The sequence below is a fragment of the Mustela erminea genome, chromosome 9, assembly GCF_009829155.1.
Source record: "Mustela erminea isolate mMusErm1 chromosome 9, mMusErm1.Pri, whole genome shotgun sequence".
Classification (NCBI taxonomy): domain Eukaryota; kingdom Metazoa; phylum Chordata; class Mammalia; order Carnivora; family Mustelidae; genus Mustela; species Mustela erminea.
This window is the reverse complement of record NC_045622.1, coordinates 57,184,502-57,199,869: the sequence shown is the minus strand read 5'-3', so window position 1 is coordinate 57,199,869 and position 15,368 is coordinate 57,184,502. Positions and strand designations below refer to the sequence as shown.

Below are 15,368 nucleotides of genomic sequence, written 5' to 3'. Positions count from 1 at the left end.
ATACGGGTTCTGGGTCTTTGCCCTGTTTGCTCAAGGTCCAATGCTGGCAGATCCTACTGGCTGGCCACAAGAACATGACGAATGAATGCGTGCTCAGTGGATAAATGATACTGTCCTGTCCTGGGACTCACTGTGAAGATCTGCGCTTGCTACAGGGCCCACCCAACCATCCGAATACCTGGAACATCTGTCATTGTGTCACATCCTGTGAACAAGCCAGTGAGCTGGACAACTGAGTGTCTGCCCTCTGGGTGCTTACCGTGCTTTCTAGTGACAAAGACAGACAGGTAATGCAAGGGAGCTTAATTTTGCCCAGTATGTTATGGAGGCTAAAGCTAGGGGCCAACATCACTTAGGAGGTGTAGATGAGAATCTGTAGAAGTAATACTTAAGTTCCTCAAAATCTGAGGGTTTTCCCTATCTCCTACTCTCCTCTCTGGAAGGTGGCCATTGGGTTTTCTAATACAAAAGTTATCTGGTCTTGAGTTATATGCCGGTGCTCCTAGCCACAGCTGACTTAACGAAAGACCGACAACCAGGCATAAGAACTTTATCTAATAGGAATGTTCCATATATGATGGTCACTGACTGATTGCATTAGAACCTTTAAGGAAAATCTGAACACCAAACAGAGTGAAAGGGGAAGAAAAGGAGATGGCAGCAGAAGAGGAAAAGAACAGTAAAGTATAACAACAGCAGTCACAAATCCTATGGTATTCGATTGGAACTGTAGGTATTAGTGCGAACTCATGATTTTTAATAACATACATACAGCTATAACAATTAATTCAGATGTGTGTGTTAACATGAATACACCTATTTCCTAGCTCTGTATGCCCAAAGGGCCTAGAAGTAATGACACTCCAGTAGTAATGAATACACCTAGTGTCCGTTCTTGAGGGCAAGGAATCAGGAGCTATCTGGGAAAACAGCTGATGCAGGGCTGGAACAGGAAAAATATGAGTGAGCTTGGAACATCTTATGGTGCTAGAGAGAAAGAAGGGCTAAAAAATGATGGGGGCAATACCACAACAATACAGAAGCCAACCTGAAAGAATTCTCAATGGCTAAAACTGGGCCAGTATGAGCAACAAATAAACTACTGAAGTATGAGATTATAACCTACAGAATAAGACAAATATCCATTAGTTTATACTGATATAAATAAATTGTTGAAATAAATACATGGGAGAAAAGAGGGAGCTCTCGCCTATAGCAGAATACCAATTAATAAGTACAGATAAAATAAGTAAACAGAAAGTCAACATTAGGCCAACACAACATTAATTCTTGTAAGCAAAAACCACTGATGGATGCTAAAATTAGCAGGCAAAAGTTTAAGGATAAGTAAGGTTTTTACACAGCTTCAAAGTACCTCCTCACAAGATTCTTATTAATTTTAAAGGGGGGATTAGTTATTTTACAGTAGAGAAACCTGACCCACACCACCACAGTCACGCGATCCAAGTTAATATCACTCCTTGCTAGAAGGCACTAGAAGGGCACATCATCACTTCTGGGGTAGCTCTGCCAAAACTGCAGACCCTCAATCTAATCATGTGAAAACAGAGGACAAACCCAAATTGAGGAACATCCTATAAAATAACTGGTCTGGATATTTCAGAAGTGTCAAGGTCATGAAAGGCAAAGAAAGATGGAGGAACTACCAAGGGCTGAAGGAGACAAAGGAAACATGACAACAAAATATAACACGGGATCCTGGATTGGACCCTGGACCAGATGAAGGACACCAGTGGGAAAAATGGCAAAATCTGAATGTCTACCGATTTTTTAGTACAGTGTCAATGTTAATGTCCTGCTTTTAATAATTATACTATAGTTTTGTAAGATGTTAGTATTAGGAGAAATGAGGTGAAGGATATATGAAAATGACTATTTTTGCAACTTTTCGTAAGTCTAAAATGATTTCAAAACAAGTAGGAGTGGTGGTAGTAGTAGTAATAAAAAGAACAGCAGTCACTGAGGTAGGGAGCAGCAGACAGCTCCTTGACATACTGGACGGTGATTGCTGGAGCATCTGCTGGAGCCCATGTCCTGACTTCTGACTGCTTCCTACCCACCACATGCTCATGGCATTCTTCCATCACCGAAGGGACTTTAATTCCTGTCTCTATTTTCTGCTTCCTGAAAGAGAGTAGCTAACACCGAGGGATCCAAAACGGTCCTGCAGGTGATGGGGTGGTCATCAATGATGGCTAGTATTGATGGCGCCCAAAGATGCACCAGGCCTCGCTGTGTCCTAAGCCAGGGTTGACACGTGCCTGGTTTATGGTATGCCCTTGGGGATGGTGGGTATGCAGACACTCTGCTTAGTGACTAACATGCAGACTGCATGGGGGAGTGGTTTATTCCAGACTAACTCAGCTGGGACAGCAGTATAGACAGAGCTGATGCAGACTCCTTGGCCACCTGGGCACAGCCTGATTTCATTATCACTCTTCCTACAGTTCCCCGATGTCTGTGTTGGTCTCCTGAAGGAGGCCCCATAGAGCTGAGTTTGCTTGGTCATTTGGTACTGTTGCCCAGTCCCAGAGCAGAGCAGGGTAGTGACCCAATCAGCCTTCCTCCTAGAGGTGCCTTACACTGGCTTGTTCCAAAGCTGGAGAAACATGGTCTGGCCTGACACAAGAATGTGCAATGAGTAGGAACAGCTACCATAAGGCAGTGGAGTGGGGAAGAGTTTTATGGGTCCCTTCTCCTTGGAATTCTAGGGTATGGGAAGGAGGTAGCTACAGTCTACACTGCACAATCTCTGCCTGGGCCTCTACACTCTTTTTCCACAATCTGTGCAGACATTCTGGGCACTCAGTTGCATGAAGGCCAGCAGAGGGTGGCAGGTCACAGCCTGGTACCTGTCTTTGCCCAGGCAGATCTGTTCTTAGCTGCCAAACTTCAGAGCTTTCTGTGATCATGATAAAGTTCCAGAGACTATAGGCCATGGGGATCATGCTGAAGGATAAAGATAAGGGGCCTCCTCCTCCTCCCTGCCTTGAAGGGGGCGGGGAGGCAGTTCCTCTCTTGGAGACCTGTTAGCAAGTTTTTGGGCCCATAACAAAGGATCCAAGGGAGGGCAAAATCCCTATCTTTGACTTTGAGGTTGAGGAGGGGCCTACTGGGGATAAACAGGCATCAGGCTGGGTGGAGAGGAGGGGAAGATAGGTCAGTTGCCATGCCACAGCCGAGGGGCCTTTATTGGATGTTGAGGGCATGTAAAGGCAGGTAGGTAGAAGCTAGAGGTTGTGGCACACCTTCTCAGGGTGTAGTGGTGCCCGAATGTCCAGTTTGCGGGTCTTGCTGTCCTTGTCAATGATCTCCAGCCGCAGCTTGGGTGGGCGCTTCTCAGCCTGGGGGGAGGGCAGATCGGGGCTCTTGAGCAGCTGTTTGTCTGAGTCCTCCACAGTGATGCGCAGAGTGCAGCCCCCGGGCAGCAGGTCCTGCTCATAGGCAGCTGCCAGCTGGTTCACCACACGGCGTTCGACCTGCAGGTGATGGGCAAAGAGGTCAGCACTGCTAATGCCTGTGGCCTGTAGCCCAGGCTCTTTCACTTACTACTACTAGGGCAAGTCAGAAACCTGAGCTTCAGCTTCCCCCTCTGCAAAGTGGAGCTAACAACACACAGCTTGCAGGACTAGGCTAAGAACTCAACAACGCCAGTTTCTGAAGTTCCCAACTTGTTCCTCATTCCTGGCTGGGGTTCACATGGCTTATCCTCCAGGACCGGGGTTTTACTTGATCATCTTCTGGTTTGGGTTTTGAAGGGGCATCTGCTCTGGGTATGGGGCTATTCCAGGCTGAGAACCCAGGGTGGGAGGTATGGAGGTGCCTTACTTCTCTCAGGCTCCTGCGCTTACCTCATGCTTGATGGAGCGGGCACCATAGTGCACATTGTAGCCGTCAACCAACACATCTGCCACCTCACGGTCCCAGAGCAGCGTGATGTTGTGCCTTTGCTTGGCCTGAGATAGGTCAAATAAGAGCATGCCTGCATGTGGCTCAGTGCTTTCCATCTCTCACCACTCTGGCCTGAGGCCTGGGACTGTGAGTGACTGTATCCCCCAGGGCCACTGGCCCAGACCAATGTGCTCCATGCCCCTAGGGGGGTCGCTTCCAACCCAGTGTTCCCTGATTTCCAAAGGGCAGATGACCCAACCCCACCCATGGGCAGTTCCTGCTCTTACTCTCTTGGCCCAGAAGTTCAGTTCCTTGTTGACAAGTTGGATGAGCTCCGAGTGGCAGAAGGGGAGGAAGTAGACAATCTCGTTGATTCTTCCAAGAAACTCATCCCTCCGAAAGTGAGCCTGCAGGGCCAGGTTAGGGGTAGGTGAGCTCTGTGACCCAGAAGGGGTAAAGGGAATTACTGGACCCTGGTGGGGAAGACTAAGGATGGCTAAGGGGATCTTCCCACTGGAGACTCTAGTAGGAAGGACAAAGACCTCTTACTTTCAGGATAGGGCGTATCACATTCTCCTTGAAGTTCTTTGAGATGGTTATCTTGTCATTAATCTGGACATCCCCTGTGGAAAAAGAATCATAAACTGCCTACTCCCCAGATTTAGGGAGCTCTTGCTCCCATTTACAAAAACAGCTCTGGTCCTGCCCCTGACGGGTCTGTGTGATCCTGGTCAGGGTCTCAGGCTCTTTAGGCCTCAGCCTGGTCTCCACTTGAAAGAGAGGACTGGACTGGGCACTTCCTGAGGCCCCTCCAGTTCTATGTGCTACAAATACAAAGCAAGGGGTTCCTTAGTGTAGGAGTTGTGTGAGGGAGGGAAGGAGGGGGACAAGAGTCAGGACCAAGACTTGAGTTCTGACTTGGAAGATGGGTTGGAAGGTTCATTGGCAAATAGAAAGGCGACAGATGTGGCCTCCTGGCTGATCTCATCCTTGCCCCAGGAGATGTGCTGGTGGTCTGGGCACTTGCCCACCTGCCCAGACGGCTCAGGCTGTGTGCCATACCAAGGTTTTCCGCGATACGGTTACGGCTCATCTCCAAAGCTTCCTGTCTCAGCTGCAGTGCATGCTGTGCGATCTCGTCGCTGGCCACATTGGAGGTCATGATGAAGATGGCGTCCTTACAGTCAATGGTCTTCCCTTTTCCATCTGTCAGCCGGCCCTGGGAAAGAACAGTGACTGCACAGTCAGGAAGTGCTAAGCTTAGGCACCTCTTCCGGGAGGTCTCTTCAGAACCCCAAGCTGCTCACTCCTGCTGGTTCTCACTGTCCTGGGCTACAACCATTCCACCTGCTGATACTGTCTCCAATCAAGACTGAAGCTCTCTTTGTCATCCATCAGGGCCCCTGATTCATCTCTGGCACCCCAAAAGTTAGCTCGATTAAACATGCATCCATGCAATACACTTTTTTAGAGGCCTAATCTGGGCCAGGCTCTATGTTGGGCACTGGGGCCTCACTGAACCTTTGACATGTTTCTTGTTAAAAAAAAGAAAAAAGAAAAAAAGACACTCAAGAAACCAGCAATGACAATTCAGTGAGTTAAGTATTATAAGGGGGAAGCCCAGTGAGTTAAGTAGTATAAGGGGTCATGTAGGAGCTCAGAGGAGGGTATTTTATGTGGCCATTGTGAAGACTAATATGGTCATGTTGGTGAAAAATCCTTGGTTAGCCAAGTTGTGCAAATGTTCTGAACTGTTATTAGCCAGCAGACATGTAATATACTACCTATTTGTTGGTATTTGTTGTATCAAAATGAATGAGACGAATGAAACAGGTATAATCTCTGCAACTTAAAGCCATCCTTTGGCCTGGCAGAGAGGGGCAGAAAATAAGGCTCCTCCTTTAACGAATGTGGGATGAGGCCTTGGAATCTTTAGCTCTTTCTAGAAAGGACACAGATGAAAGAAACCATCTGTACTAGAGACAGATGCACTGAGGAAAGAGAAGAGACAGAATGACAGAAGTATAGCTATCTGGGGCCACAGAGTTCAAGGGCAAGAAGCTCCCACTGACTCAGCAAATAATGCTGTATCACTGTACCACAGTACTTTACAGTTATTTATGACGCAAGTAGCAGTCAGGGCCTCGGTGAGTGGAACCTCTGGGGGAATAACAGTGGACACCGGCAGGGCACTTCTTGCACCATAGGTGCTATGCTTTGTGTTCTCTGTACCCCACTGCACTCTCCCACCAAGCACAAGACCTGACAGGCCAGAGAACATGGCCCTGGCGACACGTCACTGACCCCAACCTGTCGGCTCTTGCCTGCCCCGGCCTCAGGTGGTAGGTAGTCCTCCAAGCATTTCCCTTTCCCTGGTGGTATGGACCTCACTCAGGCTCAGTCCTTGCTTCTAAAGCCAAAGCAATGGCAGACCAGCCCTGGCCTTCAGAAGCAAAAAAGGAAGGATGCGCATTAACTCAGTACCTAATCCACGCTGGGCATGGTACCTGCTTTTTAGCCTTGCTTTATACTGGCCCTTGGCATAGGCTTCTTAGATTTATTTGTTCAATTTGAGAGAGAGTGCAAGTGGATGTTCTTGAGCTGTTGCCACTGGCTTCCCTGATCATGAGTAACAGAGCAACAGATCCACCGAGGGCAATTCTAGTTCTAGGGACCTGGTCACGGTATGTGTGTGTGCGTGTGTGTTTGTGTGATGTGTCCAAATGTATGCATAAGGCACTTGGCAGAGCTCATCCCCGAGGATGGAGTACACACACTGCTATACTGACCAGAACAGTAACCAGTGGCAATTTCATCCCAGGATCAAAGTCCTGCTTTTTTTTTTCCTAAACTGGGACGGGGATGGGTCTCAGGTGGGTGAGGGTAGCAGACATGGTGTATGAAGACCCAAAGGGTGATTTTCACAGTGTATGTGTCTCTTCCTCCTCCTCAGAGACCTTGGCAATAAGGACTGCCAAAGAGTCCTCTCTAAAAAGGGAGCTGTCACTGTCCCATCCCAGCAATGACTGGGTGTGAATGCTACCCCAGGGTTATAGGGGCTGTTTTCCCACTGTTTCTGTCCTTGAGGGAGGAGCAGAAGCAGGCTCTGCAGGGGCAGTGTCCTCCTGAGACTTCTGCCCTGCATGGCAGGCTCTGGGGTCATTAGTTCCACTTGGTGTTTTGCTGAGAGCATCAGGGCTCCTGACCAGACTTGGGAGAACTGAGCTGGGCGGGAATGAGGGGCTTCCTTCACGCCCCCAGACTGGAGCAGGAGCCCTTACAACTCCCAGCACTTGCCACTTATCCTAGTACAGCACGTATGAAGGTGGGGTGAAATGCTTTTTGCTATTAGTCTTCCCAACTCTTTCATGAACACCGAGGCAGAGACATGTATTGTGTGTCCCGTCCACCCTACACTGAACCACATTCCCTCTCTGACTTTCCTGATATGTCACAGACTCTGTTATTAGCCCTCCCTTCTTCTATGCATACCATATACCCCCTAGCTGAGAGAGCTCATCCTTTCCTGGGGCTTCTCTTACTCTACCTGTGCTGACATTCCTCAATCTCTGCTTCCAGTCCAGATCTGTCCTATGCTCTAGACTTCTCCAACTGATGACCGGCCTCTTGGGCACCTCCACCTGGTCGTCCCTCAGGTATCTCATTTTTAGCAATTTCAAACCTCAACTCCTCATCTTCCTCGCCTATCTGCTGCTTGTCCTCATGGGTTCCCTGCCTCAGCTGAAGGCAGCAGCAGCTGTCCAGCCACCCAGGCCAGAGTCCTGGAGTTGACCACCCCTGGCTCCTCTGTCTCCCCTCACATTCAATCCCTGAGTCCTGCACAGTTGGCCTTCTGGGAGTTCTGGCCAGCCCACTTCCCTGCTTCAGAGCGGGCATCCCCACATCTAGCCTAGATGCTTCACCAGCCTCCTTGCTGCTCCCCCTCTTCTTTCTAGTCCATTCTATCACGGTTACCAATAGGATCTTTATAAAGTGAGAATGTGTTCTTACTTAAAGCTTTTAAAGGCTCCTTTTTTTTTTTTTGTGATTCCTAGATTTTATTTAAAAATTATACTAAATATCCCAGACACAGGACTTCTAATCCTCGTCCTCCTCCTCCTCCTCCTCGTCCTGGTTGATCTGGAAGTAGCGTAGCTCGTAGCTCTCCTTGCTGTTGGCCACCACATGCAGCCAGTCACGGAGGTTATTCTTCTTCAAGCACTTTTTGGTCAGATATTTCAAATACCTTTTGGAAAAAGGCACCTCGGAAGTTACAGTAATCTTGCTTTTGCTCCTTTCAATGGTTACCACCCCTCCACCGAGATTTCCAGCTTTTCCATTCACTTTGATTCTCTCCTGAAGAAACTGCTCAAAATTGGCCGCATCCATGATTCCATCTTCTACAGGGTGGGTGCAATCAAGGGTAAACTTCAGAACTTGCTTCTTTTTTTTGCCCCCCTTCGCCACCAGCTTTTTCACGGGCGCCATGGTGGCTGCGGAGGCAGAAAGGGAGGTGGGCGGACTACCTTAAAGGCTCCTTTCAATCTAAAACCCACATTCCTTCGCCTGGGACCATAACTGGTCCCTGCCAACGTTACCCACTCACCTCTACTGTTCTGCTCTCACTTTCATTTTGCGGTCTAGTGGTGCTGAGCAGCTAGAGTTCCCTGGACAGACCAGGATGCCTCGTGCCCCTGTGCTTCTGCTTAATAGGTGTCCGCTGTCAGCCCTTCTCCACTGTTCACCTAGAACCTCCTTAGTTATCCTGGAAGGTATGCTGAATTACTGTTGAATTAAGTTACTCAGCAGAGCATTTCCCTTGACTCTGTGGGCTCTGGGAGTGGCTGCAGTGAGTAAGACAAGATCCTTGTCCACAAGACGCCTATAAGCATAAATCTAAGTAATCTTGAATGGCAGCTTTGATCAATGGAACCAAGGGCATAAACTTCAGAGATGGTAGTAGGCTGCCAGAGGCCATAGGAAGGAATTATTATCAACTCCCAGAAAGTAGTCAGTGGAGAAACAGCAGGGGAGGGGTACAGGGCTTACATATGGAGGTGGTAACAACTTGGAGGCAGCACTTGTTGTATCTCAGTCAGTAGCTGCCTCCCCTCTTCTGGGCCAAGAAGGCCATCAGAGGTAACTCTACAGAGATGTCAGAAGCTGCAGTGCCCATGCTCTCTGAGCTGGGCCCTCCCTTCCCGTGAAGGCTTCCCTGCAGATCTACCTCTCTCTTCTGACCCTGGCTGAATGGTAGGTATTACTGAAGCTGCAGGCTCTCAACTGGACTACCTGGGCTCCCATCCTGGACTCCCTCTTCCCAGCTGCATGCCCATAGGCCAATCACTTCTCTCACTTTACTTCAGTAATTACAGAGGCAGTAATAATAACGACCTTCATAGGGATGGTGGGAGGACTAGATGAATTGATATAAGTAAATGTTTTAGAACAGTGTTTGGCACATAAAGTAAAAAATAGCAACTATTATTATGTCTCCTTTCTAACCATCTACTATGCAGGGAGCTCCTAGAGACCAGGACTGGGCCTGGTCCATAGCTGTGTACTTGAATCCCATCAAGAGAATGGAACGAGGTGGGAGGTCTCAGAGCACAGGTATGAGTAACTGAATATGTAACCTTGGAAGGACCGGCCTTCATTCCTCAGCGGCTGGTCGGGGGACAGGGTAGACCTGGGGAGCTAGGAAGATAGCAGTAAAACTGGGGCAGGGACAAGGATGCTGGGCCAGGTTGGGAAGGTGATGGGCAGCTGTGAGTATATCTGGATCTGGGTCTTCCTGGCTTGGCACCTGGTGTGCTATTTGGTCCAGAAGTCCCTTCCTGCCTTTTGAGTACACTTGCAACATGGGAAGCAAAACACCTTCCTGTTGTCCCTGGGCTATAGGGGGCTAAGTGGAAAGGCAGGCTGGACTCCCTCTGGACACGTGCTGGCTAATATAGAAGAGAAGCCTCATGCCCAGTTCCACAGGGCCCCTAAAGGAGGTCAACCCTTCCTATGTTCGTAAGTCTCTCTTCTCTGCTTGAGGTTAAGGAGTGGTACAGAGAGGGAGAACTGGGACTCCAGAATCAAACTTATCTGTGGCCCAAACATGGTTCCTCTGCACAGTGGCTCCATGCCATAGGCACGACATTTATAACCTCTCTGAACCTTAGTTTCTTCTGTAAAAAGAGTTTCTACTCTGCCTGCTGTTATGATGGTTAGCAATAACATCTTTAGCCTAGTACACAGAATATGCTGAAAGAGAAGAGAGTTTTTCTCATTTAGAGCTCACCCCACCAGTAGGAGGCTGTCTAGTTTGTGACAAGCCTGAAAAGGGCTTGTGACAAGAAAAGGGCTCCATGAGCCAGAAAGTTCTTGGAGATTATCTTGGATTCAGCCTGTTTGTCACATGAGGCCCCTGATGCTTAGAAATGGAGAAGAGTTGAAACTAAAAATTCAGGTCTGTCCTGGCACTTCCACTCTGTGTCTCTCTAGAAGGCAGCCTGGGTAGCCACAGAATTTCAATTCTTGGGTAGTGCTGGTTTATCCTAAAGTGCCCGGCATGGGCCCTGGTCCAGAAAGGGGGCAAAGCCACATCTGCTAGGTGACTGAATGTACACATGTGGAAGTGGCAAATGAAGGAAGGGTCAGACAGGCCTCTGGGTCCTTGATTCTTATTGTTCATAGGTCCCCATGCCCCGAGGTGACCCCTATTCCATCCCAGCCCAAAGTGACTTTCACCTCGTCAAACAGCTGCAGCATGATGGTGAGCACGTCTGGATGGGCCTTGTCCACCTCATCGAAGAGCACCACAGCATTGGGACACTGCTTCAGCTTCTTGGTCAGCTGGCCGCCCTCCTCGTGCCCAATGTAGCCTGGTGGGGACCCGATAAACTTGGCTACCTGGAGGAAGGAAGGAAACACACTGGAAAGGTCTTACTATACCTTTAGTTTCTGATGTGGACATGCACAGGAAAATGGCTTCATTCATTATTAACACTGCCTATTTCAATAAGGACAGTCAGACTTTCTTCTGGGGTAGTAGGAATCCTGCCACAATGGAAGAGTCTACAGATCTTCTCTAGGTTTCTTTTTCAGAGCAAGTCCTATGCAAAACAGATCGGTGACCCTCTTGCACATATATGCCCCCAAAGGATGAATCCCAAGGCTGCTGGAGTTATCTCAAGTCCAAATGACAAGTCCCGACAAAATACCCACGCAGAGTGATGTTGATTCACAGGCCCTCCATACCATACTTCAGCGAGGACTCTCACTTACCTCATGCCGCTCTTGGAACTCAGACATGTCCAGTCTGATGAAGCCCTGTGTGGAAACAAGCAGGAGTCCATTTGGAGTCAGGAAGGTAGAGGGAGAGGGTTAAGGAGGAGAGCATCTCAAATATCCCCTAGGCTTTCAGACCACACCAGTGCAAGATCTTCTATCCCATTCTATTTTTTTGGCTCCTTGCCTCCTTTTCTGTCCACTCCTCTCCCCCATGATTCCCTCATTCCCTACCTTAATAAACCCAAGTCATGTCCCGGCCTTTCTAAATCTGGCTCAGAATGTCTCTTTTTAGGCTTCTACTGGTCTTATTACCACATCAGCCATCCCATATTTCCCGAAGGCATCCTGTGTGTGCTGAAGCTACAGCAGCGAACAAGTCTTGGTCTCCGTCCTTGAGAAGAAGCCGTCAAGTGGGGCAGGTAGACATGGGTAGAGTCAGCTACAGTCTGTGTGGGCCATGTGGAGAAGGAAGGGTGCAGCAAACACCCAGCCAGCTCCATGGTGCCCTCAACTTTGCAGCTTTTGTGGGCACATGCCTCTTTGTTTTATATTACTTCTCTTTTGTGCTAAGAAATCTTTTAATTTATTTACATTTCTTCATTTCACTTAAAAGCTATACATAAGGCAGCTTGTAGCCCATCCCTCTCCACCACTGGGCCTAGGAGTGATCTGCTGGGAACTGGCCCTCTGGGGTGAGGTTCAACCACGATTAGCCCCAGGGAAAGGGTATGTGTATGTGTATGCGGTGGGAAGTTCGCGAGTTAACGCAGGCAGCGTTCACTCTTTTTCATGATGAATTTAGGGACTTATAGTTACATGTGCCCTGTCCCTCCACCCGAACCAGGGTTCCCCAGGCTCCTTTCCCACTGGCACACGTTTCCACCTCAGAAAGAGCACTCACTGAATATACTTCGTCCAACAGCTGGGGATGACAGGGCACCAAGACCCTAGAGGGAGGTAGCTATCTACGTCTGATATCTAGGCCACATGCTGCTGGTCAGAACTGTAGTTATTCTCGCATCCTGTCACTCTGTACCCGCAGTACAGGGCAGCAGAAGTGCTCTGGCAGGGACATGGCTTCCAGTCCTAGGTTGGCCACTGTCTCTGTGGCGCTGGGCATGCTGCCTCTTCTTTTGGAGCTGCAGTTCCTTTCTGTGGAACACAGGCTCCTGTTTCCTCTCCCTGCCTCACCAAGGGCCTGAGAGCACCTAATCCAAGAGATAGATAAGGGTTTGGAGAACTATTAAGGCGACATGGAGGTGATCACTGCTCTTAGAGAACATGGGACATCAGCCAGCAAGCATTTCCAGAGGGTCCTAGGTAGCTCAGCCAAGGCTTGCGGAAGAATGGGAGGATGGACATGAGGAAGCTCAAGTGTTTCCCAGAGGGAGCAATGCACTGAAAGCCATGAGATGGGTTCCTAATGGTAACAGTTGACAGTTCTGGATGCTTCTTAAGTGCCTGGCAATGTTCTAAACAAACTCAGGGCTCAGAACATGTACAAGTCTATGAGCTAAGTATTATTATCATTTCTACCCTCCAGATGAGAAAACTGAGTCATAGATTAAAGTAACATGCCCAAGGTCAATCAGGTATGACAATTTAGCTCCAAGTCTGTGCTCTTAGCCACTAAACTCTACTGCCTCATATTTCCTGCTCTGTCAATCAGCGCTTGGCAGTCTTCATTTCTAAGTTCTGAGCTTTGTGCCCGGATGTCAAATGTCCCAGGATACCAGAAGTAAACACTCTAATGATCACTTAGGTCAAGTGTTGTGGGTTCTTGTCCTACTTCTACTGATTTGCTGAGTAACTCCGAACAAGTTTCCGGGTTGATTTGCTTGCCTGAAATATTTTTGGTCTTAGCTTAGGGTTATCTAGAAGTGAGGCAACAATTATGATAGTAATATCCAATATGTACCAATCACTTACTATGTGCTAATGGTGTTTAGCTGTTTACATGGTCTCATTTAACCTTCATAATAATCCAATGAGATAGGCGCCATAACTGAACCCATTTTACAGATGAGAAAAAAGATGGGAACACAGATCCCAGCCAACTCTGGAACAGTTGAGAGTTGGTATTTAAAGCCAGGCAGGGGACTCAGACCCTTATCACAGTGCCATGCTAACTGCCATCTTCCGGGCACTACTATCCTACCTCAGAAGACCACAGAGCCCCTAAGCACTAGGGTGCTTTTGCAAGGATTTTTAACCCTAATAATGGAAGCTAACAAAATTGCTCAAATTTGGGACAAAGAGCAGAAGTTAATGAGAGGAAAAAAATAAGCCAAAGATCTGAAAAAGAAATTATACAAATGTCCAAACAAGACCTTGTGAGGCAGCCAGGTCTAGAGGCATTCGTAACTTTTTACAAATGAGGCCACTAAGGATCAGAAAGCCAGAACTTAAAACCAAGTCGAGTGTCCAGCTAGTGTACATGTCACTGAGCCGGCCCTACTGCCCAGGTCCTCTCCAGCTCCTGTGACATGGCCCTTCCTCTATATCTTTCCTTGGGTCCTGCTGGCATCAGGTACAGTCCAGGACTCTCAGGTTTTGAAGGCAGGTTTCATGCCTGCCTGTTACATGGCCAGAAAATGCCTGTGCTAAACACAGACTCTGAATGGAGTTGGTACAAGACGGTTTTATAGAGGCACCACCTAGGATTTAAATATTAATTCAGCATCTATGTTATCTTCCTCATGGGGTTGAACAAGAGGTCGATGGGGTGGTACCGTGGAAAATATGAGGTGATGAATAAACATGAGATCAGGGCTCGGGCACTGATTAGTGTGCTAGAGCCTGAGCTCACTGTGACTCAGTATCTCGCTTTGGGGAGGGGTCAAGCAACCTGCCTAAGGCCAGTAGAAAGAAGAACTGGAGCCTGTACTGAGGCATGGGCGGCTCCAGGGACACTCCTTGAGTGCCCAGCCCACCGCCTCTGAGGGATGATGGTATACTGTAGGATACCATCCCCATGCTTTCAGGAGCCCCTGCCCTGGTGTCAGTCCGCCCCCCGTTCAGATGCATTGACTGAAAACGACCTGCATCATCAGTCTCTTAGCAAGCCCATCTCCTTTCTACACCAGCAAGTCAGCCGATGCTTCCCTTCTTCTTCCACTGTGTATGAAGACATATTAAGACAGCTTGGATAAGGAGATTATAATTTGTAATTAAATATTAACCTTTCTGACAGTATTAAAATTAAACCACTCAGAATTCTTCATCCCTAATCAGGTGGTTCCTGCCCGTAACTGTATCTTCCCTAATAGTCTTGCTAGTTTATGGCTCTTTCCAGAGTGCTAATTGTTTCAATCGCTGCCAACCTGATGAATTGTCTTAAAAATGCTATTTCAGTTGCAGCATGCTAATATGCTGTTCTTGCTTACTGCCTGTCAGGAAGGTCTGCTCTGGGCTTGGTTGAGGCAGAGCACAGCTACGGGCAGAGCCAGGGAGGCTTCGGAGCCTTTAGCCAGTTATTAGGCAGAAGGGGCCGGGGATGTTGCCATGGCTGCCAGGCCCTCAGGGAGGAGGCAAAGGGGCAGTGAGGCCAGAAGCAGGATGGAAGGTGGCTAGGACTCTGCTGTTAGTGCAATTTTGGCTGACAGCGGCCTGAGTAATTTCTCAATGCCTCAGCTGGGGAGGCCTTCCACAGAAATTAGGCAAGGGCATCTGGGGTCACAGGCAACCTCAGGTGGTAAGCAGGGGTACCTTAGCCTCCACACCGGAAGGCTGGTGGAAGAATGTCGGGCTTTAGTTGAAATGTTTCTGCAATCTCCAAGGATGGCTCTGACATCTCTCTCTGCAGGAAAACGTTTCCATTCAGCCTACAAAGTCAAACTAAGAAAGCCTTGAGGGCCCGAGTCTGAATAAATATAGGGACAGTCTTCTCTTTCGGCGAGGTCCAAAGGCTCTGAAGTCATGGGGAAAAGGGTCTATGACCACCCCACAGCTTAGGGCCAAAGAAATGTTTAAAAGTTCATATACAATGGAGAGAAGCAATATGGTTATCTTCTCATTCCAACTTGTTTTCTTCTATAGGCCCCAAGACTCTCTCTAGCATGGCCTTGATGTACTAGATAGTAATAATATCTTTCTAAACCTATTTCCCTCTCTAGCCCGAGTTCCTCAGAGCAGGAAGTATGTCCTAAATGCTGAGTTATCAGGATCTATACAAT

The 15,368-nt window shown here is 48.3% G+C and overlaps 2 protein-coding genes across 8 annotated transcripts in view; both read right to left on the bottom strand.

Annotated features, from left to right (window-relative positions):
• Window positions 1–736: 736 nt before the first annotated feature.
• CLPB (caseinolytic mitochondrial matrix peptidase chaperone subunit B) overlaps window positions 737–15,368 on the bottom strand; it is a 141,528-nt gene continuing 126,896 nt past the window's right edge. For 4 of the 7 annotated variants that reach the window (XM_032356714.1, XM_032356719.1, XM_032356720.1 and 1 more), the window contains 7 exons: window positions 11,188–11,232; window positions 10,651–10,812; window positions 4,975–5,131; window positions 4,462–4,535; window positions 4,200–4,319; window positions 3,873–3,977; window positions 737–3,500 (listed from right to left, as the gene is read on the bottom strand). In XM_032356714.1, coding sequence (XP_032212605.1) covers window positions 3,252–3,500; window positions 3,873–3,977; window positions 4,200–4,319; window positions 4,462–4,535; window positions 4,975–5,131; window positions 10,651–10,812; window positions 11,188–11,232 — 912 coding nt within the window. In that variant the 3' untranslated portion in view covers window positions 737–3,251. The remainder of the gene's footprint in view (window positions 3,501–3,872; window positions 3,978–4,199; window positions 4,320–4,461; window positions 4,536–4,974; window positions 5,132–10,650; window positions 10,813–11,187; window positions 11,233–15,368) is intronic. The other 3 variants (XM_032356716.1, XM_032356717.1, XM_032356718.1) reach the window with 1 other exon arrangement.
• LOC116598229 (60S ribosomal protein L22-like) lies at window positions 7,948–8,434 on the bottom strand. The gene has a single exon (XM_032356722.1). It carries the CDS (start codon window positions 8,398–8,400, stop codon window positions 8,011–8,013), a length of 390 nt encoding a protein of 129 aa, XP_032212613.1. The 5' UTR covers window positions 8,401–8,434; the 3' UTR covers window positions 7,948–8,010.

Coding starts and splice junctions, on each gene's coding strand:
- LOC116598229 (XM_032356722.1), bottom strand. CDS start 8,400: ATGGCGCCCGTGAAAAAGCTGGTGGCGAAGGGGGGCAAAAAAAAGAAG.